Source organism: Crocodylus porosus, unplaced genomic scaffold (assembly GCF_001723895.1).
Source record: "Crocodylus porosus isolate Cpor-Errol unplaced genomic scaffold, CroPor_comp1, whole genome shotgun sequence".
NCBI lineage: Eukaryota > Metazoa > Chordata > Crocodylia > Crocodylidae > Crocodylus > Crocodylus porosus.
The window spans coordinates 47,324,813-47,349,832 of NW_017728931.1; the positions used below are offsets into that span (position 1 = coordinate 47,324,813).

General features: G+C 39.7%; 1 protein-coding gene across 3 annotated transcripts in view; it reads left to right on the top strand.

Annotated features, from left to right (window-relative positions):
- RIC8B (RIC8 guanine nucleotide exchange factor B) overlaps nucleotides 1-24,338 on the top strand; it is a 54,593-nt gene extending 30,255 nt beyond the window's left edge. Inside the window, exons 5-10 of one of the 3 annotated variants that reach the window (XM_019544788.1) lie at nucleotides 2,195-2,348; nucleotides 6,886-6,981; nucleotides 10,428-10,572; nucleotides 12,300-12,444; nucleotides 14,078-14,197; nucleotides 23,936-24,338. In XM_019544788.1, the coding sequence (XP_019400333.1) occupies nucleotides 2,195-2,348; nucleotides 6,886-6,981; nucleotides 10,428-10,572; nucleotides 12,300-12,444; nucleotides 14,078-14,197; nucleotides 23,936-24,047 (772 nt within the window). In that variant the 3' untranslated portion in view covers nucleotides 24,048-24,338. The remainder of the gene's footprint in view (nucleotides 1-2,194; nucleotides 2,349-6,885; nucleotides 6,982-10,427; nucleotides 10,573-12,299; nucleotides 12,445-14,077; nucleotides 14,198-23,935) is intronic. The other 2 variants (XM_019544790.1, XM_019544789.1) reach the window with 2 other exon arrangements.
- The last annotated feature ends 682 nt before the right edge of the window (nucleotides 24,339-25,020 follow it).

Sequence of the window (25,020 nt, forward strand, 5' to 3'; positions counted from 1 at the left end):
GGTAGCTAGAGAATTTCATACACTCCTTTACCACAAATAAAACTGTCAGTGAAGTGACAAAGATCAGAAACCCGGGCTTCGTTTATTGAAAAGAATAGCTCAGGCACAGTGATCCATAAAATTAATTTTGTAGGTGTTTGGGAACTTGGTTGTTTAATAAGAAACTAGTAAAAATAGGACTTTCTATGAAAAGGCTGAAGGCGCCAAATATTTGTTGAATTTAAATCTGTTTTGTTTTTCACTATTTGTGAGTTATTAGGAACTGGATACTTCAAATAACTTAAAAAGAGATGCATTTGAAAGGAAGGAGAAAAGCTTCAGAACCAAACACAGTTTTTACTGATTGGTTGCTTAGAAAATGAACAAAGGATTGCAACAAATACACAATTGTTTACATACACACACAGTTTGCAACAAATATACAATTTCTAGTGTAAATTCATAACAGTATTGTGTGGTTAACTTATCTTAATAGAATGGAAAGCAAACACCCTTGTTTCACTAGGACCATATTAGAACCATAATATTAAGTGACATAAGAACTACAGGCAAGACTCTTTGAGTAGATGTGATATCTTTTATTAGACCAACTAAATAGTTGGGGAAAAGTGCTTTGCGAGCTTTGGGGCACAAGTGACCCTTCTTCAGGCTTAGGGACGCTCTGCTGCTGTTCTGAACTGCAGTGATGTTTGTCCATCGCTAGAGAAATATTTTGTTCATTTTAACATTAGAGAGGAACCTCTAAAAACTTGGTGACAATCTTTGCCTGAGGTTTGCAAATACTAATATTCTAGTGAGTAATAAAGTTGTTGGAAGTCTCTTCAAAGTGTACGTGTGCAACCTGCAGTATTCTGCAATTCATCAACTCTGTTCTTGATAAATCACTTACAACATTGATAAACTCTAGCAAGGCATCAGCTGACAACTATAGGGGGAATGCAGTTATTTAACCCCTGCATGACATATAGTATCATATTAGGGAAGCATAAAGCCAGTTGAACTTTTTGTCGTTCTGTGATGAGAATGGTACTCACTGATGGCAACAGTTTTTATTCGCACGTTAAACCCAAACCTTGTGAAGCGCCAGCTGCATTACAAAAAGACCTAGAAGTGTCATTTAATTTTGAATTGAACAACTTTTAATTTCCCTTAATTGACATGTATTTAAAAAATGTAAAACAGGCTAGTACGTGAGACCCCACTGAGGATCTGCTTTAAAGCTCCATTGTATGGACTTTACTCATGTTTAAAACAACCTTCCCCAATGAGTTGTTTGCTCAAAGACAGCAAGGCTATGGGTAGAGTAAGTCATTGCTCACTGTTAATTGGAGTTGAGCCCTAAGGTTTTCTGCAGCTATTCTAAAACTGTGTATTTAAAATTCAGGAGTTATTACTTGTTTTATTATTATTTTTTTTAAATAAAAAACAAACCCCTCCTTCAAAATGGACCATTCATTATAAGTAGAAGTACTCAAGATGCTGCATATATTTAGGAGGAAGCAACACTATGCATTTAAACTATTCTGCCACCGTGCCTGTGTAGCATGCAAGCAATATAAAATTAAAACTTAAGTATTTGAAAAGAGGGGTAAAAAAGAAAAGTCTATGGGCAATGCAGTCAATGTGAGAGTTCCCCCTGCTGGTCTGCAGCCTTAGTTGCTGAAACACACGCTGAGCTCATACCTGCTGACATATGATATTAATGCAGCCAGATCAAGAAACCTGTATGGTGGCCTTTCTTGTTCTTAGAAACACAGGTGAAAATCACCTGTTGGGCAAGAACATGTAATCTTGTATGAAATGGCAAAGAATTAAAGTTATTTTAAAAACCTGTGGTTGTATGAGCAACTTAAAGGGCTCTGTTTATATTTTTGTTCCTTACACATCTGAGCCATGTTAGTAGTGTGCTATAAACATATATGCTACGATTTCCATGGGTGTTAGTACAGCATCAGAAATGCTGTTAGTATTGTAGTAATATTAACTACCTAATCATAACTTGTATACCTGTTCTTAAAGAATTCAAAAGATTATGTACCAAATGCTAATTTGAAGGACAATGCATGTTGGGTATGCCACATTCTGTGGAGTGAAAAAATTGGTATTATTTAAATATTTGTTTTTAAGAATTCCAGGCTTCATTTTAAGAGAAGTCATTGAATGAGAGTAACAAGTTTTTAAAAATCTTTTGCAGCAATGCGGTCAACCTTTTGAGCAATGTTCCAGTTTCTTGCTTGGATGTTCTTATTAGTCCATCATCTGAAGAAGAAACAAATTTAAAATACAATGGTATGAATATGGATGCCATTCAAGTTTTACTGGATTTCATGGAGAAGAGAATAGACAAGGTATGGATGAAACTTAACGATTCTTGAGAAAAAAGACCTCTCATTCATTTAGAAGTAGAGACTGAGTCAAAATGCTAGATCTGTACACTTCTCCCTCCTCCAAAATCTTAAGCCTTCATGAAAAAGGATGATGCAAAATGAAGAAATCTGGCAGCTCAGTTTCATCCTGGAGTTTGAAAAGATCCTATAACTGTAGCTTATTTAACTTTATTCATGCATTTGGAATGCTATGCTAATACATTTTATTAGAAATGTCAGTTAAGAGAAACTGCTATTCAGAAATAAAACCTATATATAACTAATTATTTAATTAAGACAAACTACACTTTTAAGGTGGGAGTAACTCTTCTTTGTTATTTCAACAGTTTTACAAACTATGGAACTGACTGATTTCCAACTATTTTTTCTTATTATGTTGAACCAAGGTTCCATTAATACAGTTCATGTCTCTCGTTCCCAACCACTATTTTATTAAATTTTATTAACAAAGTTTTTATTTTTGTTAAAACTCTGAGAGGGTCTGCCTGTGTGTGAAAAACCAAGCTGAACAAACTGTTGGTCAGGGACTTTTTTCAGTGAACTCAATTCTATACTTACAGTCTTGATTCAGTGTTCATTGAAGTCAAAGAAATTCAATCGTAGAATAGAATAATAAAACAGTAGGGCTGGAAGGGAATTCAGGAGGTCATGTAGTCTAACTCTCTGCTCCAAGGCAGGATTATCTCTGTCTAAAGCATACTAAGCATTTGCCTAAGCTGTTCTTAGGAACTTCTAGAGATAGAGAGTCTACAGCCTCTCGAGGCAGCCTTTTCCAGTAATGAACTGTCCTCATAATATGAAAGTTCTTCCTAATATCCAACATAAATTTCCCTGGCTGCAATGTAAAGCCACTGCTCCTTTTCCTGTCCTCTGCAGTCACAGAGAATAGTTTCTCACCAAGGCTGTCCGGCTGGCAGCCCATGGGCTCATGTGCGCCATGAAGAGTTAAACTGTGGCACCTGAGCTCCCCATGGGCACTGCTCCCCTCCTTGCTCTGGCTGCTCCTACAGGCTCCCTTTGCTGTCTGTGGCTTTCACTTCCTGCCCCTACCTCAGCGGGTGGGGCAGGACAAGGTGTTATGCTTCAGCACAGCCTGCAGTGCTGTGGAGCCTGCAGCACAGTCCAGCAAGAGAGCCCACAACCAAGGCAGTGGAGGGGAAGCTGCCTGCCTGCCTGTTGCAGGAGGGTTGAGGGGAGATACCCACCCATGTAGTACTGGCAGAACTTGCTGCTGAGGAAGTGAGGAGGGGCTGCGGACGCTGCTGGGTTGGCCCTCCAGCTGCTAAGAAGTTGGACAGCCCTGGTCTATCTCTTTTATTACTATTCTTCAGGCATCTGAAGACTGTTATCAGATCCCCTCTCAGTCTTCTTTTCTTCAAACTAAATAATCTCAGTTCTTTCAGTCTTGTTTCCCAGACCAGTAATCCATTTTTGTCACGTGACTGGACTCTTTCTAATTTGTCTATATCTCTTGAAGTGTGGAGCCCAAAACTGGACACGTTGCTTCAGATGAGACCTTGCTAGCATTGAACAGAGCAGAATCACTTCCCTTGGCTTGACTTTTTTGTTTGCAACAAGAGCCTGTTGTTAGCTTATATTTACCTGACGGTCCATTATAACCCATGGTTCCTTTTCTGCACTATTGCTGTCTGGCCAGTCATTCCCCTCTCTGTATTCACATGTGATTGTTCCATTCCAAATAGAGGACTTTGTACTTGTTCTTATTGAATTTAATTTGATTGGTTTGGAACCATTTCTCCAGTTTATCATAGTCTTGCTGAATCGTAGCCCTTCCCTCCAGAGTTTTTGCAACTCCATCCAACTTGTCAGCTGCATATTTGTTAAGCATGCACTTAATCATATTCTCCAAATCATTAATGAAGGTATGAAAAAGAACAATGGAGAATCCCCTCCTCAATACTTCATCCCAATTAGACTTTGAATAATTGAGAACTGCTCTTTGAGCATGATGATTCAACTAGTTGTGTCCACCTTACAGTACTTTCATCCAGACTGTATTTCCTTTGGCTTATTAATAAGAATGTTGTTGGGGACCAGTTTCAGCTGCCTTCCTGAAGTCAAGGTATATCACTGTTTCCCCCGCCATCCTTAGAACCTATCACTTTGTTGTAGAAGGAAATCAGGTTAGTCAGGCATGGCTTGCTTTTGATAAGTTCATGTTGGTTTTTCCTGATCACTTTGTTCTCCTCCTGAAAGAAGACTGTAATGGAAGAACACAGCAGTGACTGAATAGACTAGCTTCAGGTATATATTGATTAAATTGAAACAGCTGGAATATACTGAGATGGAAATTTATTCCCGTTATTGTACTCATAAGGGTAATTGTGCTTTTCTACTTGAAGGTTATATGTTAAATTAGCCCTACAAATTAATTGTTATAATGTTTGAAGGAAACTGAGACTATATACCAAAGCAAGTATCACCTACAAAGGTTGTAGAATTCCTGTCATTAGAAGTTTTTGAGTGTAAGTCAGACGAAGAGTTGGTTTTTATGCTTTAGACGGGGAAGTTTCTGCAACAGATTGTTCTAGATGACCTTGTGAGGTCTTTTCCTTCCCTATTATCTACAATTTCTATCTTATTCATCCATATCCAAGACTACTTTGAATTTAAGGCAACTCCCAATAATTAGATTCTACACATGGAAAATTATAAGTTTGTTACAAATTTTCTGTGTATAAAATCTAATTATTGGAAGGTCATCTTAAAAGTCTCTCCCCCACAGCTGTGGCAGGGAAAGCAGCAGTAGGAGAAGGACCAGACCCTTGCTTCTTGCCCCCTACCCTTTGTACTCCCTGCCTGCCGTCTTGCCACTTGCCCCCCACCACATGCCCCTTGGCCTCCTTTCCCCACTGTGCCTGTGCCTACCCTCCACTCCTTATTCTCCACCCCCTACTCTCCCTTGCTGCTTATCTACCTGCTCCCCACTCCTTCCACCTCCTCCCTCCCAGACACTGCTTACCCTTTGCTGTCTGCTCCAGGGCAAACAGTGGTTCCAGCCTCAGCCTGGCCAGGCAGAAGGAGCAGTAGTATGTCAGCCCAGCTGGGTTGGGGCTGGAGCCACAGCAGAAGGTAAGAAGGGGTGGTTGGTGCAGGCACTGGGTATGGATGCAGGCTCTATGGTCTCCCCCTTTGCTGTAAAAGTGGGTCTCCCCTCCCTTCTCACCATGTTTCAGAAGCCTTCCCCTCCTTTCCCATGGTGCAGTCTCTCCCATGCTCCCCTGGCAGAGAGCCTCCCTGGTGCTGCACAAGCCACCCCAGGCACAGTTGGCAGCTCAGCACCAGCTTTGGTTCTGCACTTGAGGCTGAAGCCAGAGCTGAGCTGCTACCTGCCCTGGCCAGTACTCAAATCTAAGATGAGGCTTTTTTTGTCCCCGTATTGTTTGGGGGAGGAGGAGAAGCAAAAATTAAAAGATGTATACTGTATGATGTATGAAAGAAGATCATTTCTGAGAAGAACCAGCTTTGTTTTAAATCACTTTTAAGTTAGTGTTCCAACAAGATGTGCACTGGAAGAGGACAAGGAGTCATTAGGGGCACTTTTGCATGTGCTCTGAGGGTGAAGAGGCAGTGCTTTAGTTAGAGCGGCGCCAAGAGTTGCTCTAATTAAAACACTGCAGCATCTCATGTATCAGTGCCCCTGCGTTTCAAAATGGTGATAGGGCGCTTGAACGAGCTTTGGTTCCACCGCCCCCCACACTGTTTTGAAGTGCAGGGATGCTGATACACAAGACACAGGAGGCTGCTGGTGTGCGGTAATTGTCATGATCCAGCAAACTCAATTAATCGAATCTGCTCCAAGGCGCTGTAATTACAGCATGTCGGAGCAGCCTCCACGCTCATGTACAGGTACCCTAGGGCTGTAACAACTTATTTTTTCAAACAAACTGCCTTGCCAAAATTGTCTTAATTTGCATGCCACTGAAAGTTGAATCTGTTTTCTATAATGCTAGGCAGACTGGCTTCTAATTTCTACCAGGCTTCTGGCTAAGGAGTTTGAGTCTGAATTTCCTGGATATTTCTGTTTGATATTATGTTATTCATGATGTATTATGAATTGATGCATAGTATTTCTTGAGGTTGCTTAAAAGCTGTTGCCTTTCTCCCAAGAGTTGGCTATGTTGAAAGGATGAGCAAACTGACTAACTAGATTCTTGCTTACTAGCAAGAAAAGTTAACATTCTGCTTATTATAGGCTGAAGGACATCTTTCAGTATTGGCCATGCACCTGCTATATTCCTGGCATAATCACCTGTATATGCAATTGTAGGTGTCTAGCATTGAAAATCTTGTTCTTTGTTTTTTCCCCTATATGTAATGAAGAAGATTGTTGTTGTTCCTATTTTGGTGGTTAAGTATGGGATTTGATTGAAAGGGTTGTTATATTATAAAAGGAAAATATTTATTCTTATCTATGAATTATGAAATCTGATGTTTTATTCACGTTTTGGTTATTTTTTATTTGATTCCATTTTAGGGAACCAGTTACAGGGAGAGTCTCACCCCAGTTCTCAGTTTATTAACAGAGTGTTGCCGAGTTCACAGGAACATCAGGAAGTTCCTTAAAGCTCAGGTAAGATATTGATTTAGAAATCGTAATATAAAGCTAGTGGCAAAATCTTTCAGGCTTGTTCAGCTCTGTGGTTCTGATACTTTAATATTGTATTCCCCCCTCCCCACTTCCTTCCCCCATATACACACAAATTCTTTATTTTGGGAACATTTAAATGAAAAGGAGGTCTTATTTTAAGATGCTTTTTCTGGCTGCTTTTGTCCAATTCAAACCTATGTTAATTTGTGATTTATCACTTATTCTGCTGTTCTTGCTCTCTCTCTCTCTGGCACCCACATTAAAAGAGTGTTACTCAAGTTTGAGTCAGGCCCTAAAACTTGGAGTGCTAGAATTCAGGTAGACCTTTAAGGCCAAACTTGATTGGACAGGCTGAGGACTTGCAAACAGTCACTATACAACCTTGATTTGTCCCTAAACAATCCACCCTGTGCAGTCTAAGAGGTAGGGATCCTATGGGAAAACTAGGGTACATCCCTATGATGCAAGGTAGGACTATGTTGAACACTATATCCATGCCATGTTTGGTAGCTCCTGAACTGGAAGCAGGATTAGCTGCGTTAATGTATTTGCTGTGAGCATACCAATAAGCGCTGCTAAGAGTTGCACTCTTCTACATCCAGTCTCCTTGCCAAGCTGGTTGGTTTCTTTGTCTGAGCTGCTCATCCAGTCTGCCCCTCAATCCTAGCCTTTGCCCCAGGTGCCTTGTTTAATCTTGTTCTATTAAGTTGCCCTGGCTCCCTGTTGCCAGCCATTCCTGGTTTCTGTCTCCCCACAGCTTCCTTAATTCTAGTTTCCTGAGACTTGGTCCTAATTTCCTCCCTTTTGTCCCTAATCAGTCTTGCTTTTCTCTCCTCTGCATTCTAAGCTGATGCTTCCCTCTTCCATGTTGTGGGTAGGTATCACTGAGAACATATAAGAGACAAGTTCCCAGCTGTTTGTACTGGTCCAAAATAGCTATTATAAGAAAGTCCAGCTTTGCGTCTGTGGCCTTGGGCTGATTGGATCATGGGCTGATGCACGTACGGTCCAGTCATACAAGATGCTGAGAGAGACCCAAGTGCTCAGTGGGTGCATTTACATGAGATCCTTAACTGCACAATAGCATAGTTTACTGCAAAGTAAACATGTACGTGTACACATGCACCTGTTTACTACACAGTAAACCTTGCTAATCATGAGTCAATTTGCTATCTGCAAATTTACATTCGATTAGTAATTGCACCGTAACACTCATGTAGACACCTGACTGGGAGCAAATCCATTCTCAGTCAGCCATCCACCAGGGACTATGTCCCTGTGCCCCAGTAGCAGGAAGCTCCAAGTCCCTCCACTCCGAGAACATGATTGAGGGGATGGGAGATCCCACTCTGCAGTTGCAGGACCAGTGCTGGGAGATAAGGAACTCTTGGCACTGGCCCTATGGTCACGGAGCTGGCGCTGAGAGATAAGGATCTCCCAGCACTGGCCCCGTGACTATGGAGCTGTCACTGGGAGATAAGGTCTCCCAATCTGAGCCCTATGAGTTCAGGCTGGGAGAAGAAGCACCCCAGCCTGCTCCCCACCCAGGTCTGCACTGGCAGAACTTAATGGGGAACGAGCTCCCTAACCTGTTTCCCACCCAGCTCTGTGCTCATAGAGCTGAGCAGGGAACAGGCTCCCCAGTTTCTGCCCCACGTGTAAGGTGGGGGCTGAGAACTGTCCTGGTTGAGGGCAGGTCCCAGCCCTGTGCTGTGATTGGGTGACCAAGGCACAAGACTTGGAAAGAGCTGCAGGGGTGGGGTAGGTCCCAGCCCCCTGCCCCATTCTGCCAGCAGGGCAGCTAGCAATGAGCTAACTGCTAGCTGCCCAACCAGTGGATTGGGGCAGGGTGTTGGGACCTGCCCCTCCCCTGCAGCTCTTTCCAAGTCTCCTGCCCTTGATCAAGGAGCCAGGGACAGGAGCTCCTTGCTGCTGGGACAGGGGGACATTGTCCCCACCCCAGCACTGGCAAGCAGCCCTTAAGGGTAGGATGTAATGTCCCAGCTGCAGCCAGGAGATGGCTGTCTCCTAGCCCACTGCTCCCTGCCAGGCCCTGGCATAGCACCCAGTGGGAGCCTAGAGCTCCTCCTGGTGGCAGCAGGGGCCCATTGCAAGGCCCCAGGAAGTGGGAGCAGTTTGCAGCCATTAGCAGCAAATCTACTCCCACTTCTCTGCATATGTAGATGCCTGCCTGGGAGCATTTACTCAGGAGTAAACTGATCCCGGATCAAGTGCATGTGTAGACAAGTCCAGTGTGGCCAGAACTCTCAGATTTTAGCTGGTGAAATTTACAAAGTACTTTATTGCGTGTGCAGAAACTGAATTTTCCAAGGCTTTAAATTGAGCTGCAAAGGGTTAAATGATTTGGCAGAACATTTTGTGGGGGGGGGGAATATCAGCTTGATGCAGACAGTCAACACGTAACCTCTCAACCCCAAATGGTTGAAGTTTGCCAATAATATAAGCCGTTTTAAAAGAATGTTATAATGGGAAGTTGAGAGCAGCCTTAATTTAAAAAAACAAACAAACAAATGCATCATCATTGTCAACTATAATAAGTCAAAGAGGTACTTTTAAAAATCCATGATTAAGAAGTGCAAATTTCCATAGACTTTCACTGTCATCTGTATGTCCCATCTGAAACTTCAAGTGAGGAATAAGAGCAGAGCCAAATGATATCTCGAAAATAAAGACTCCATCTTTATGCATGTGTATCACTGAGAATAAAATTTGAGAAAATAGTACAAACAAGCAGTATGTTTATTGGAGATAAGTAGAATTATCTGTAAAGTATTTCAGAGGAACTTAAATGTATCTGTTTACCAGGCAACTCCTTTTAAGGAGGTTTTTTTTTCAAATTTGCAGAAATTCATTTTGAGATATATCTGATAGCAAAGCTGTTGACTAAAATTCTGGTTTGGGTTTGAATTTTTCAAAGTGTATTAAGTCTTCTGTATAACCAACTGACCACTCTAATGATGTAGTAGCTTACTTGAGTTCAATTTTCTTTTATGTTTATGCCAACTGAAGCAGGAAGATAGATGATAATGCTCTTGGTGCAGGTTATTAATCAATAGATATCTGGAGTATCTATTATTTGCATTAGAAAAAAGAGAAGATAGCCTAAAAGACAGTCAAGGATAAAGATCAGAGAACAGGATCCAAGGTATATCCTGGCTGGAGTTCATGGGAACTTTATGGAGGATTGAAGGAAGTCAGTGCAGCTGGCTGTGCTCTTTTTACCTTTGGAAGTTCTGCTTTATATTGTAGCCAGCCTACTTATCTAATCGCTGCTTTTCTGGGTTGAGATTTAAGCTGATTGTACTTGCTGTCTTGGGAAATAACTAATAACCTTTCCTTCCTGTTCACTTTGCTAGTTGCTGTCAAGAATGAATTGCTGTGTCATTTTCTCCTTTTCATCTTTCTAGGTATTGCCTCCATTAAGAGATGTAACAAATCGTCCTGAAGTTGGCACTACAGTAAGAAACAAACTTGTGCGCCTTATGACACATGTCGACCTTGGAGTAAAGCAACTAGCAGCAGAATTTCTTTTTGTCCTTTGTAAAGAGAGAGGTATAAATCCAGAGTGCTTTATTTTTTCCCTTTTCCTTTTATCCCAGGAAGTCCTTAGAAAGATAGTCCCTGTCTCTGCAACTGTTACAGTTGCTGATGTGACCATTAGTTTAAAAACTGCTAAAATAATGCCTCTGGCTTTGATAATGTTTAGGTTGAATAGAATTGAAGCAGCTCACTGAATGAGTAGCTATTCAGTGACTGGAAAAGAGTGGCAAACTGACCAAATATGAAATGATTTGATGAACTCTCACAGTTTTTGTCAGTGGTTCTAATCTTTGACCAATAGATGTTGGAAAGCTGTTTTGATCCTTTGGAGTGTGCATGTGGGACGAAATTTAAAAGGCCCAACAGTAAAAGCTGCACTAACAATACTTGAGCAGCTGTGGCTACAGTTTCCAAATGGAGCCAAAGGAAGTTCAGCAAACAAACCTTGTTTGACTTTCAGTGGGAGGTTCATTCCCAACTTTTAGGCACCTTTAAAAATTCTAACCTTCATCCTTCATCAGTTTGTATGCGGCATTTTAATCTTGGAAGTCCTTTTACCAGTGTTAATCTAACCATCAGGGCCCAGTTAGAAAGCAAATTGTTCTCTTATTTCTATTGATGAGGAAACCTAAATACATAACCATCGGATAGCTGATGTGTGGCAACTGTTCATGTGTCTATACCTCCTGGTAACCAAAGATAAAACAGTTAAGCTTAGCCTTACCACACCACAGAGGGGTGTCAGTGTCAGAACCAGCATTTTGAATTTTTGGATTCCTGGCTTCCTTGCTTTTCTGCTGGACTGTACCTTCCTCTCCAGGGTTAGGATATGGATGTCTCCAGGGTTAAGGTATGGATAGGTAATCAAATTAAGTAAGTTGGATAGGGAGGTCTTGCAATGGAACAGCTAACTGCAGTAACTGTTCATGTGCCCACAATGATTGAAACAGCATGGATAAGTTACACTATTTTAGCTTTCGCCAACCAGGGCTTAGCTGTATGAACATCAGAACTACTATTTGCTGGGTCAAACCATAGGTCCATCTTTCTCAGTATCCTATGTCACACAGTGGCAGGGTGGATGCTGAAAGGGAGAGTGACCTGGGTAGGACCAGGATTTCTTCCACTGTTCCTCTCTCGCTTTCAGCTTTCAGCATCTAAGGTCTAGGAAGTTCTGATTCAGAAGCTGTACCTCTAACTCTTGCGCTCAATAGCTATTGATACAGCTTTCTGCCCAGGAGGTGTCCAATCCCTTTTTGAATATGGCTAAACTTTCAGCTTCCACAACATCTGGTGGCAATGAGTTCCGCACTCTAATTAGAAAAAGAACTTATTTTTGTTAGTTTTACACTTACTGCCTATTAGTTTAATTTTGTGACCCCCTAGTTATGGGTGCATCAGCTTTTGGTGGTAAGCCCATTAACTTATTGTAATTTGATTGTAGGTCTACACTCTAAGAGTACATATTTTACCACTGACAGCACCATATTGACAGACAACCTGAATGTGCTATCTTTTATGACTTATTAAAAACAAAATAATCAAAACTGGAAGGTTTGATCAAAGTGAATAAATAAATTCCACTTCTAGCTTTAAACAAATGTTCAGATATTATGTAGAGTAGACTCATCACCATATAAATCACTTTTTTAAAAGCTTGGCTCAAATATAACACAAACATTGAACCTTATGATTTCAGGAAATTCTTGCTGAGCGAATATCTGTGTCTCTCTTTGCAGTTGACAGCCTATTAAAGTATACGGGATATGGTAATGCAGCAGGACTGCTGGCAGCAAGAGGCCTTTTAGCTGGAGGAAGAGGGGATCACTGGTACTCGGATGATGAAGATACAGACACTGAAGAGTACAAATCTGCAAAACCAAAGTATAGTACTACTTGTTTTTCAGTAGCTTGCCTCCTTTTTGCCTTTTGTTGAGGATCTGTATCATAACTTTTAGCTTTGGAGTTGTGTATGTGCTCAACTAGCATATTGTTTTCCATAGTTGCTATGAGGGTTTATCATTGTGAAAAAGGTTTTGTTGCATTCAAATGTATTTTTTTTTTTTTTTTTTTTTTTTTTTTGGAAGCTGCCTCCATGATCTTGATTGCAACTAATTTGATAAGTGGTTGAGGAATTACCTGTTCCAGGCTGGGCTGTTTCTGATTAGCCAGTGTTAGATGTGTGGTGGGGTGCATTTCAGTGGACTTCGAAGCACTGCAAGTGCCCACAGCAGAATTTGACCAGGGTTCACTTGTATTCTAGCTTTGCTTGAAGATATTAAGGAAGTGTCTACATAACACAGTGCAGTGCCACGTGCCACGTAAGCTAGCTTGGCTACTGGCTAACACTACATAACAGCAATGTGGTGCTGCTGTGGGATAATTAGGCCTAGTGAGAATTGCTGCACAGATCTAGCTCAGGTATCTCTATGCCATTACCTTGTGCCATAACACCATTCCCTTAATTTTCTTGATGGCTAAAAAGCATAAATATGTGCAGAATTATTTGGGGGAGGGGGAGGGGGTCCAGACTTACATGTGTTGAAGAATGTGTAGATTCAGCCTCTTCTGAACTTTTTGTAACATTATCTTGAGTTCACAAGGTTACAGCAGCAAAACGTTCACATTTTACCACTAAGAGGAAGAAAGGTGGAAGATTTCCATCGCATGTTTTTGAAGCCTTTTTTGTCATGTTCCTCTTCCTCTTTTTGAAGAAGTTGACTTGCTTTCTCTCTGCCTAATTTAATTGTCTATAAATAGAATTTAACTGTAAGGTGTCAATATTTGATTAATCTAAGATTAATGTTCCACCCTGGTCATGTGAAAAGGGCTCTCAAGTGTGATCTTCCTCAACTATCTTTAATGAATATCATTATTGCTCATTATTTAATCATTTGAAATGTGAATCAGCTCTGAAAAGTTGTATTCTTAACAACTGAATTGTGGATTCCTTTGCATCTAACCTTCTTATCCAGTTGGCTCACAGTGAACACGTAAACTGTCACAATTGTGGGTTTGATATTTGATCTTGATTAAAGTGGATTCAGTAAAAAAACAATGCGAGAAGAAAATGAAAAAGTGAAAAGGCAACTTTTAAAGTATCTCAGCAAATGTGTTTTTTTATTAGAGGATAAAAGGCACCGTCAGAAGTGGTCAGTATGTTTCAGAAGTAATAGCTCCAGAACTTTCACTGCGTATGCCACCCCTGAATGGAAATCTTCTCTTGCGTCTTGATTCATATGCTTAACAAGAGCTAGTGGGGCTTAAATGTTTGAGTATTTAATGAGATAATACAATAATCACTTGAATGCCTACAAAATGAATATAAACCAAGACAGATAAAAGCTAGTTACAATCCTGCCAAAAGGAGTTAAACAACTTTACATTGATATTAGGAAAGAGTAAGTTAAAATTGTTTACTGTCCTTCACCCTTTCATTCCCACCCCACACAAAAGTTAGCCCTACATGTGTATAAATGATCCACCCTCCTTTTTTAAAAATTTTTTATCTCCCCAGTATTAACCTTATCACGGGTCATGTCGAAGAGCCAATGCCTAACCCTATGGATGAAATGACAGAAGAACAGAAAGAATATGAAGCTATGAAACTTGTCAACATGCTTGATAAACTTTCCAGGTAGTGTAACCACATCCACTCGTTATAGCCTAAATGTGGAGTGCACTTGTAATTTCATTTAATTTTTGTAATGTGTATAAGATAAATCATGTAAAAGAGAATGGTATTAAAATATCAATTAACAGCAGAGAATTATGTTTTGATTTAACATGTCGGTCCTATTATTCACTGAGAGAGAGCAGCTTTAGCCTTGTGGCGCTAGCTATCTCTTTCCTTGATTTAATATCTAGAAACTGATGCAGTATGCTTTGAATGGATCAGGAACAGTTTCTTTCTTCATTATGGCCTACACATGCGCAAGGACCAGTTTTTCATACCCAGTCTAATACTAATTAAGATCATAGTCAATGGCCTGATTTGGAAGAGTTTAATCTGGAAATTTGAGGTGATTCTTCAAACACATACAAGCCCCAATCCTACTGGCACACTTATGTATGTGATTTTCATTGAAGTCCATGGGCTGTCCTTCTGGGTCCAGTTCTGCCAATAGGATTCATTTTACACAGAAGTCATAAAAACACATGATATAGTATTCTTGGGTAACTTAAATTCCCAGGATGTTTACTGGAAGATGAATTCAGCAACTCAAGTTCTTTATAAATGTGCTTATTAAACTTGTTTAAAAGATTAAGAATGCAGTGAGCAAGATGTGGGCAAACTTGGATTTTGCATTAAGCAATAAAGATTTAATTGGATCAGAAGTTTAGGCAGGGAAAATCTAGATGCATTTGGCTTGAAAATACTAGTACAATAATTTGTATAATTTAATATGTATATACTAATATGATATACTAATATCATCAAAGCAATCAGAGATTTACTGAAGGCAATAGTTAAGCATATACCTAATCTTAATAGAACTAAAATGTTGAAAAGTGAGGAAATTAGTGGAGAGGGCAGAGTATTAAAGTTAACTTCACAGTATCATAATAAAGCTATCTATGTATTACCTGATAATAGAAAAGGAAAAGCTTCTGATAAGAGCCAAGAAATAGAGTGAATTGAGTTTTTGCCATCGTTATAGATGATTAGAAATAAGTTTTACAGCAGTTCCTCTTGGATTTTATCTAACCACAAACCTTCTCAAAGCAAAGGGTAGAAGACACCTGCCATGGGGTCTACAAATAAAAAAACCTGACAATAGTCCAGCAGCTGGTGTGCTCTGTCACCTACTTATTCTGCTGACCAATATCCCCTTACTCTTGCCTTGTGCTTCCACTGTCTTTCAATTATGTCCACCTGCTGTCTATTTAATACTTAGATTGCAGGCTCTTCAGGGCATGGCATGTCTTTGTGTTGTGTATTCATACAGTAATTATTATGGGAGTATCTCTGAATCATGGTTTGAACTCATAGGTCCTACCAGAAGCATTTGAAAGGTCTTCCCATTTTTTTCATGTACTGAATATTTCTGATGTAGAATAGAGTAACAAAAAGAAAAAAATAGAAAATAAGACTTCTTTCAGGAGAATGGAATTTTTTAACAAAATGTAATAGAGTGCTATTTTTCACTTTTATATAAATGTTAAATAAAATGGGAAGCTGGCAGTCTTCTGTCCTGTTTAGAGTAAGTGATATGTTTATGGTAGTTGGACTTTCTTGGTTTCTTTGAACAATTGAATTTGTGCATTTGTTCTAACATTAAGTCTACAAGCCAGGCATTGTTTTTAGGTTGGTAATTTACAAATTAACATGGAGGACACTTGAAAATTAAATTAATTTTATGAAGTCAAGTTTTCTTTTTCTTTTTCCCCTACAGTAGAATTATACTTCTGGGACTATAGCGTCAGGCTTTAGGACATTTTAAGTATTCTTTGCTTTGAAGCTTATAGAGTTAAAGCAGACCACTGGCGAGTCTGTTTTCTTTTTTTATAGTCGTTCTTCACCTGTTGGTACTAGGAAGTAACACATCAAGAATCCAATAATGGAAGCATTTTAGGTTTTGAGGTGCCTTTTGTGGGGCGCGGGAGGGGAAATTGAAGACAAAAGGGAGGAAGAAAGACCTGTTCTTTCTCTTTCTCTTTCCTTCCCACAGGTTGCACATACTAATTGGGGTCCACTTAAGGAGGCGATTAGAATGGGCCAACCTCGTAGTATGGCAAAACCTGTGTATAGAATGTGCCTTGATTTATGGAAAAAATAATCCATTTAGGGCTAACATTCATAAAAGCTGTGAAGCATGAGAAAATTTAAGGCAAAATTGTTTTCCTTTGCAGACTTAATGTGGGAAATTCAACCCATCTGACTACAGGCCACCCCAGCTCTGTTTTTTAAAGTGGTTATCTAATGATAGATTGAATTTCTCGCAAAAAAACCCCCTTGTTCACAGGGCATAATTGTGGCCAAAAATAATAACCTTTCATAAGCAGCCACAGACTCTTTGTGTACAGTTGTAATGTGCTGAGAATCATCACCTTTTGATTACATTAGCATTTTGTATTACACTTTAATATTATTTAACAATACCTAGTAATGATGGCTTAATTGTATGCAACAGGGAAACTTTTGAAGTCTTTTTTTTTTTTTTAGTTGGCACCTCTAAATAACAAAAACTATGATTTGAGATGGAGGAAGGTCATGGGTTTGTAATGCAGGCATTTATTGGCAGTTTTAAAGGTAGTTGCACTCTAGTAGACAAGGAAAAAGCAGATGGCATTAGTCTAAAGCAGTGATTCTCAACCAGGGCACCCTGGAGTGCCATGAGATCCTTTGAAGGGCACCACAGGAAGTGTGAGAAGATAAACAGATAAGGGCTGACTCGGCTCTGTCTACCTGGCTGCTCCCCCACCTCTACTTTCTGGCCTCTCTGCAAGGAGGGTAAACACTGTAATAATTAAATTAGTTTTTGAAATGGGGTACAGCTCAATTTACAGAAGTTATAGAGAGCTGCCTTAAGTCTAATAAAGGGTTCCTTGAATCTAAAAAGGTTGAGAACGACTAGTTTAAAGTTCAGTTTATATTGGCATTGCTACTTTTTTCAGTTGCTCATTATTTTCAATGTGGAAATTGTGCATAAATGAATTTTTCCACACTAAACAATAGAGCAAGATTGCTTCTTGGTGAGAGAACTCATTGTTTTGATGAATATTAATTCATCCAGTTTTGTTTTGTTTTTTTAAATCCGAACATAATTTCCATGAAGAGGGGTTTGCGTTTCAGTGTGACTGGGATGTTTCAGCCTTTTCTCATACACAGGTAGCAGGAAAATAGTTCTGAATGTGTGGGGTATGTTTTTTTCAATAAATGCTTCTGCAGTTTAACCATAAAGTTGTTATGATTTAAATTGCAGTTGTGACATGAAATGACTTGAAGCTTTGTAATTCATGAAGATGGCATCCAGTATGTGAGAGAACTTATACCTTGTGTCAGGATACACGCAAGGGAAATAAAAGAATGAAGCATTTAAAAAGAAAAAGTGAACAAAAAGCTTGACACTCCTAATTTGAAATTAAAATAGTTGGGTTTTATATATTATCCTTAGGTTTTGTAAGAGCTTTTTGTTCCATTCACAAGAACTAAACTTTTTTGCCCAGATTTGGCCTGGCAAAGTTGTTTTTGTACCAATATTTTTAAATATAAGGGAAGAAGGCTTTTGACTTTTTCATTGTACTGGGGAAAATTAGAAACTACTTGGGCAGAGTTTTAGCACCTGGAATTTTCTTCAAATTTATTTATTTTATAATCAGGATTTTCTTTGCAACAAATAGAGTATATCATCTTGTTGTAGCAGTGAGAGAGAGTGACTGTAAATCTAGTCATAAGGCATGTATTTGAGCTTCCAAAAACTTGCTCACTCGTTTCAAAAAGATTTAACACAACCTTTCACATTTTCAAAATGCTCAATTTAGCTACATTAAATCACTTTTGTGCACTTTTTCTGTCTGTTTGTATCCAATGTTATTACAAACATTCCATATTAATTAAAATGTCTGATAAATATATGAAGGGTTTTTCTACCATTATAAATGATGGGCGGAATTATATATTAATTGACTAATTTAAAATGTCAGAGTGCTTTTTCCAAGCCAACCTTGTATTAATAGCAGGAATCCTTTTGCTTATGAAATGGTCCCCAATTACCACAGCTTGGGTTTTGTTGTACATTGAACAGAAGTCAACAAAACAAGTAAGTAACAGAACCTGCCTAAATAGCAACCACACTCATTAAAAACGCAGAATTAATCATGGCATGAATGAAGAAGGCAACGCTACACAGATTTTTTTTTTCTTCTTTTCTAATCATAGAACAAAATAATGTTACATGAAAGGATCGGAACTATTATGTAGTGCTTAATTATAAGGAGGTGAATAGGTCCCCAACATGCCATTTTATCAAAGGAGCAGACTGGTGTTTGCATGACGGTTGTTTCATTACAGACACTGTCATTAATTCCATGTGTCAATACTGCCCTGCAGTACACAGAGCAGACAAGAAAGAAGGACCCTTGAAAACAAGGGAATGATTTTTGAGTCGTTATCAAGCTAAATGGCAAGCAGGAAGCTCGAACTTGTATAGGTAAATTTGAAGGGACTCTTGGGAGATCTGCAAGTGGTGGAAAAGAATGCATTTTACCAACTGCTTAATTATGGTGCATTTTCTAATAAGTATACTTGAATAGAATGCCTTGTTTGTAATAGAAAAACATGTGTCGCTGAAAAGGGTATTTGATCATAGTAAGGGTCATGCGAGGATTTTTATAAAATCAGTTTAAATATGCATAAATATGCATGTTTATATATTTGCATTTAAATATATTTACTAGATGCAGCAAAACTCACAATGCACCTCCCCTTAGTGGCGGGGGAAGTAATACCTCTTTCCTGTACCGTGACAACAGAGTTTACATTGTATAGCTGGGCCTAGCGTACATGTAAAAGTTGGTTTCTTACATGTAGGTTTGGCCGTGTCTACCTGGGTACCACATACCAGCTTGCACCTTTAAACAAGAGAGGTCACCAGCTGGTGTTGAAATGCCAGAACTTTGTTGAGGTCTTTAAGGAACCAGTGCTAAACCAGTAACTCACAACAGTGAGTGGAGCTATGACAGTTTATGCCAGTAAGGCAGGGGCGGGCGAAATACAGCTCGCAGGCCAAATATAGTCCACCAAACCTTACTATCCAGCCCAGGGGCCCCTAAAAAATTTAAAAATTAACATTTATCTGCTCCTGGCTGCCTGTCAAAGATGACAGGAGCCGAGGCAGTAGGACCCAGGGGAAGCTGGCAGGACTCACCAGCAAGGCCAGTCCGGATACCAAAGGTTGGGGTTAGAGGGCGGGACTTCTGGTTCCAAGATGGCAACCAGGGGGTTGCCTAGCCCGTGCTAGGGTTGCCTCTGGGGATAGGCATCATAGTGGCACTTGAGAGGGCAGGACAGAATATGTGGTAGTTCAAAACACTGATGTACAGTGTTGAGGAATACAGGAGATCACCATTACCATATACATGTATATGGTACATTTGAGGGGGCAAGTCAGTTTCTCATGTTGTAATTGCTGTCAGTACAAAACTCTTGAGTGTATTTTAACCTTTAGAGAGAAGTACATGTTGCTTGTGTCGCACTTTGATTTGTATTTATAATGCTATTCTGTACTCTGCAAATGGTTTACTTTAGTAAGAATAAGTTAATATCAAGTATATGAACCTCTATTTCTATTCCATACATAGAAATTATAGAAAATTCAGATCTAAAAGAAAATTGCTGACCTTATTTTTGACGTATCACAGACTAAAATGGTCTTGTGAAATTACACTTGATAATTCTGAATATCCTCATGGAAAATAAAACATAAATTGTATCAATGAGCTAGGAAACCAGATTTACTTTCCTTCTGTTACATTTTGTTTAGAAGGATGAGTCAAACAATTGGCTTGACCAACTAATGGCCTGCAACATGAGTTTTGCAGAGTGGCACTGAGTTTTATAAGGAGTTATGGTGAGAAAAGAAATCATGGTATTTCTTTGATGTGTTCCATGCTTATTCATTCTTGCTGTTTGACTTTCCCCTAGTTCTCAGAAATGACTTAGGACACTGTATCTATGCAGCCAGCATCTGATGTGTTTGATCTGCATGTCCAGTTCCTTCCTCCTCCTTCTGCAATCTTAAAATGAATTCCGAATGTCAATTGGAAAAAAAGAGTTCAAATAGGGGATCTCCAATCCTGAAAATTTGGAGGCACTTCCAGATGTTGTTACTTTTTGAGGGCATTTAGACTGCTTAACAAAGAAATAATCTATTCAGGCTTTGTAGGAAGGGTTTTTCTTTCTGCCTAAATTGGAAGGTGATGATGACGTGATGAGTTTTGAAGATTTCCAGACTATGCCCGTCTGTAAGATCTTTAAGCCTGGGGAGAATTAGGTGCTGGTATATGAATAAACAGTTTTAGTTGCCAAGCTCTGCCTCTAAGATGGCTCTGAGATTCATTTTCAATTGTCTCTCCTCATGGATTGTCTTGGAAGCTGTTGATGGCTAAAATATATGCAGTCCAAACTTCTGTTTGCTGCATAGAACCTTCAGTAAACTACAATTGGCCTGAGATATGTGAGCAACCATCCTTGCCCTTTACATCACCTCAGCAGTTGCTGTGGTTGGTTTAATTGCTCTTAGTTTTTCATTCCATGGGCCTGTATGGACAAGAATAGGAGTAGGAACTTCTTTTAGAGGCAAAGGGTGAATTGTGGTCTTGACTGAAACTGGTGACATAACTTTCATGGAGTTTAGTTGTACCGTCTCTGTGGGACTCCATCTCTGTTAACGTCCTCCTATGGTGGTCAGATCTGTTCATTTTTTGTCTCCTTTTCTTCTTCCTTGTTCACCCCTGGTTTTATTTATTTGGTGTTTTTTCAGTATGTCTCAGGATTGCTTCTAAATTTTCACAGTGCTCATATACCTGGGATTAGATGTACATCCTTCCCAGAGGTGCTTCAGTGGAATTTAGGTGCCCAGTTCACAAAGTGTATGGTCCTAATCAGTCCTCTTGGCAGCCAGGAAACTGTGTAGGTGCGTAGAATCATTAGGGACCTCTATTTTGGGCTGAAAAGTTCTTGGACATCTCAGCTGAGGCTTGTGCATGCGCTCAGAAGTAATCCATACCTAGCTAGTATGTAGTGCTTGATTTCCACCTAAGCACCACTGAAATTCACCAATACTCTGTCCAAATCCCTGATCTTTTAGGCATTTACAGAGCACTCCCAATGCCTGAGTGACACCATCAGCATGAATGTCAGTATGAAGTGCAGAACTGGATGTGCACAGTGCTCTAACCACTAGGCTGTAGCATAGGTTGCATGCAAGTCACTCTTTACCCTTACCTGTTGAAGCCAAGTCACTAGATAGAAAAGAGCACAAGATGTATGATGCCAGAAGGAGAAGCAACAAGAGGGAATCTGACTAACCCATTGCAGTGGGAGCTCCCCAGGGAGTGGGATGGTGAAGGGGGCTTGGATTCTGGGTTCCAGTCTTTGTTCCCAGTCTTGTTTCGGCAGTTCACATTCCACACGTTGGTTTAAAAAAATATAAATCACCGTGATTCTGTTCTGCATCCATGACTGTTGGCTGTCCAATGACCAAGTTTTCTACAAGGGCTGGAGATTTAAACATGAGTGAGAGACAGTTATGTAGCTGAAATGCAGCTTTTAAGACTAACTGAATTAGGGGGTCAGAGAATTTTGTCGCCTACTATTGAGCGTTAGGCTTCTAAACCGTGAGGCTTCTAACTTCTTTATTACATCCTTTCAGAGCAAAGACCTTCAGGTTTTGAAAAGATTCCAAAACGTTTCACCACTTGCTTTGTGGGGAGCTTCCATCTCAGCAAGAACAGTGTGGGTCATCTCAAGACACTAGCTTTGTGGATCCTCATTGTAGTTTGGGTCTACACCGGGGTGGCCAACCTGCAGCTCTGGAATCCAAACTTCTGAGTCCAAACTGAGTAATGTGCTCGCTGCAAGCAGTTACATCACGTGATGTGATGCAACGGCTATGGAAGCTGGTCACCGTGGGCTTGTGCAAAGATTCAAGGAGATGCATATTAACTTCTGAAGAGCTGCATGTGGCTCCGGCGCCACGGGTTGGCCACCCCTGCGCTACAGAATTAGGTTTTGAAAGTTCTTTTCATGCCGTTCTCCAACACTCCCAGCCTCCAGGGTTCTTCTAGGTACATGTGGTCTCAAGAGAACTTTCTGAATAAAATTCACTGTCACTTGGCGAAGAGAAAATCTTAGAAACTGTATTACCAGCATGAGAAAAGGAGGAGGAGTCAGTACTGAAGAAGAACACGTGGCCAAGTCCCTCCCCTTCAAGAGAAGCAATTCAAATCTCATACTAAATCACCCTGGATAATGGACTACAAGGAAGACGCATAGGGGCTATCCTCATCAGCATTCAGGGGTTGCAGCCTTTACATGAGTACCAAGCTCTCCCCATCCATCTTAGTCCTACTTAACAAAATGCACTGACTTTATCAGGTTTGGGGTCTCCTAAACCACACTGCATAGAAAATACTGCTTTTTCCTGTGATACTTGGAAGCCTTTATTCCCTGAATATTACTGTTCTCATCTGTCTCACAAGAATGAAACAGTTCCTGATTTTTCTTTTGAGACTGGTGTTTAACCATTGCTGACCTGTACATCTAGCTCACCATTCATACCGTGGAAGTCAGGTATTGCTTTTGCAGCTGCTATCATAGCAGCTATCAGCAGAAAGTGAGGTTTGTTTTCTATGTCTAGTGTACTTCTGTTTCTCCCTGACTAAGGAGATAATCTGGATCTGGCAGAGAGTTAGTGAAATATATCTTTTTTTTTTTTTTGCTGTATCTATGTTCTCCTGGTCCAGTTTATGACTCTCTGTGAGCACAAGGGGCAAATTTCATAACATTTTCCCTCTCAAACGTGGCAAATTAGGGTCAGGCCTGCACACTGCTTAAAAGCACCTCTTGAAAATGAAAAATATTTTCCCCCCGTAAAGAAAACCCAAAATGTTCTTTTCTGACCTCACAGCCTTTGCCATAATCCACATATAATAAATGAGGTGATGAAAAGTAAGGATTAAATAAATCTTTGCTAATACTTTTTGATTGACTTAATCAATAATTAATCATCTTTTCGATGGGTCTGTAGCTTGTGGAGTAGATATAATTGGATTAGCAGTGGAAAGGCCTTTGGAGCTTTGAAGAGATTAAAATGGCTGTCAATCCTGTAATTAAATGACCACAAACAAAAGCAATAGTTTAAAAAAAAAGCCAGCTGACTCGAAATGATTCAACAAGTACTTAAGTACCACTAGAGTCTGGGTTGGCAGGATGTGTTCTGACTGATTTGTTTCCCTGAATGAGATGAATATGTATCAAATAATTTATTTTAATTATTTGGGTTGCCTAGAATGGCAGGTGAAACTGTATTGACCATTTCTTAAAGAATTCTTAGGGAAAAAAGCTAGTGTGTATATTTCAAACAAGGAGCAGATTCATTGTTTAAGCATTGACTTCTCATGTAGCTTTCATTTGGCTTTGTAGGTTTGGCCTACATAAATGTCTTTATTTTCCCCCTTTTCCCCCATCCCATCTTGGGTAATTTTTTGTTCCCCTTTCTTGTTCAAATGGAGAGCTTCAGTACAAATTTCCTCTTAAAGACTCTCTTTATAAAAGGACATAGCTGTGTGTGATTGCATGTGTGTGTATTATAGCAGTGTGGATTGTTATATGTGTACTTATGCTAATAAAGATTTTTTTAATCTCTTGCAGAGATGAGTTTATAAAACCAATGGGAGTACGACCCGATGGCTCAATGGCTCCTTTGGCGGAGACAGTCAGTCAGTACCAGATCAATGAGCCAGAGAGTTCAGAATCTGACTGAAGCATCACCTGCATCCCTACCAATATCTCCTTTAATCAGCAGCTTTCCTTAGACATGAGACCTTTTATGTAAACACTCTACCCTCACAGAAACCAGTACTCTCACTCTAATAGTTTTGTTATTGACAGATTTAAATGATGGATCCTGTGATGTAATCTCTGCATTTTTATGACAGCTATTTATATAGGAACAAATGACCTGTTTATTAATTTAAAGCTAACTGTATTTCAGTGGGATATTGAGAGCCTGCAATGCAAAACAAAGTAAAAATGTAAACATATGTATTGAAATCTATTGGAGTCTTCTTTTCTTTTCCAGTGTCCATACGTTTTACCCTCCTCTTGGGTTTGTACTGTTTTACCTACATCCCTTCCCTGACATGCAATTTCAAGAAAGTTAGAAGAATGAAAGACCATCCTTTATGCCTAATAACTAAATCTTGGAAATCATGAGGGACCTAGTGAAAAACTCACTGATTTATACAGCCACTTTTTCTAAATATGACCTTCGCTAAATTGTTTCTTACCATCCATCTTTGTGGTTAAGCAGTCTGTTTAAAATGTTGCTGTTCTGTCAGTCAGTGATTACTGCTAAGTCTACCTTAAGAAATAAGTTGCACCTTGCAGTTTTCCTGGATCAGAGCCACATAAATATAAGTCCAGTAAGATTAACTGGTCTTAGTTGAGGAAAACATCCCTATTCAGAACAGCACTCAAGCACTTGCTTAGTTCTTGCTGTAATAGCTATGGACTGAAGGGTACAGTGATGTACTTTCATGAATTGGGGCCCACTGATTGAAAAATAATAGATGTGTCCATTGAAGGGAAGTCAGCTCAAGAAATAGAGCATTTTCTCTTAAGTTGACCTTCGGCCATGGCAGTTGGAGAGGAAAGTGTCATTCTCAGCCATTGCCTCTTCAATGCTGTAGCTTTGTTTTTAAAAGTAAATAATTGTAAATAGTTTCATAGTTTCT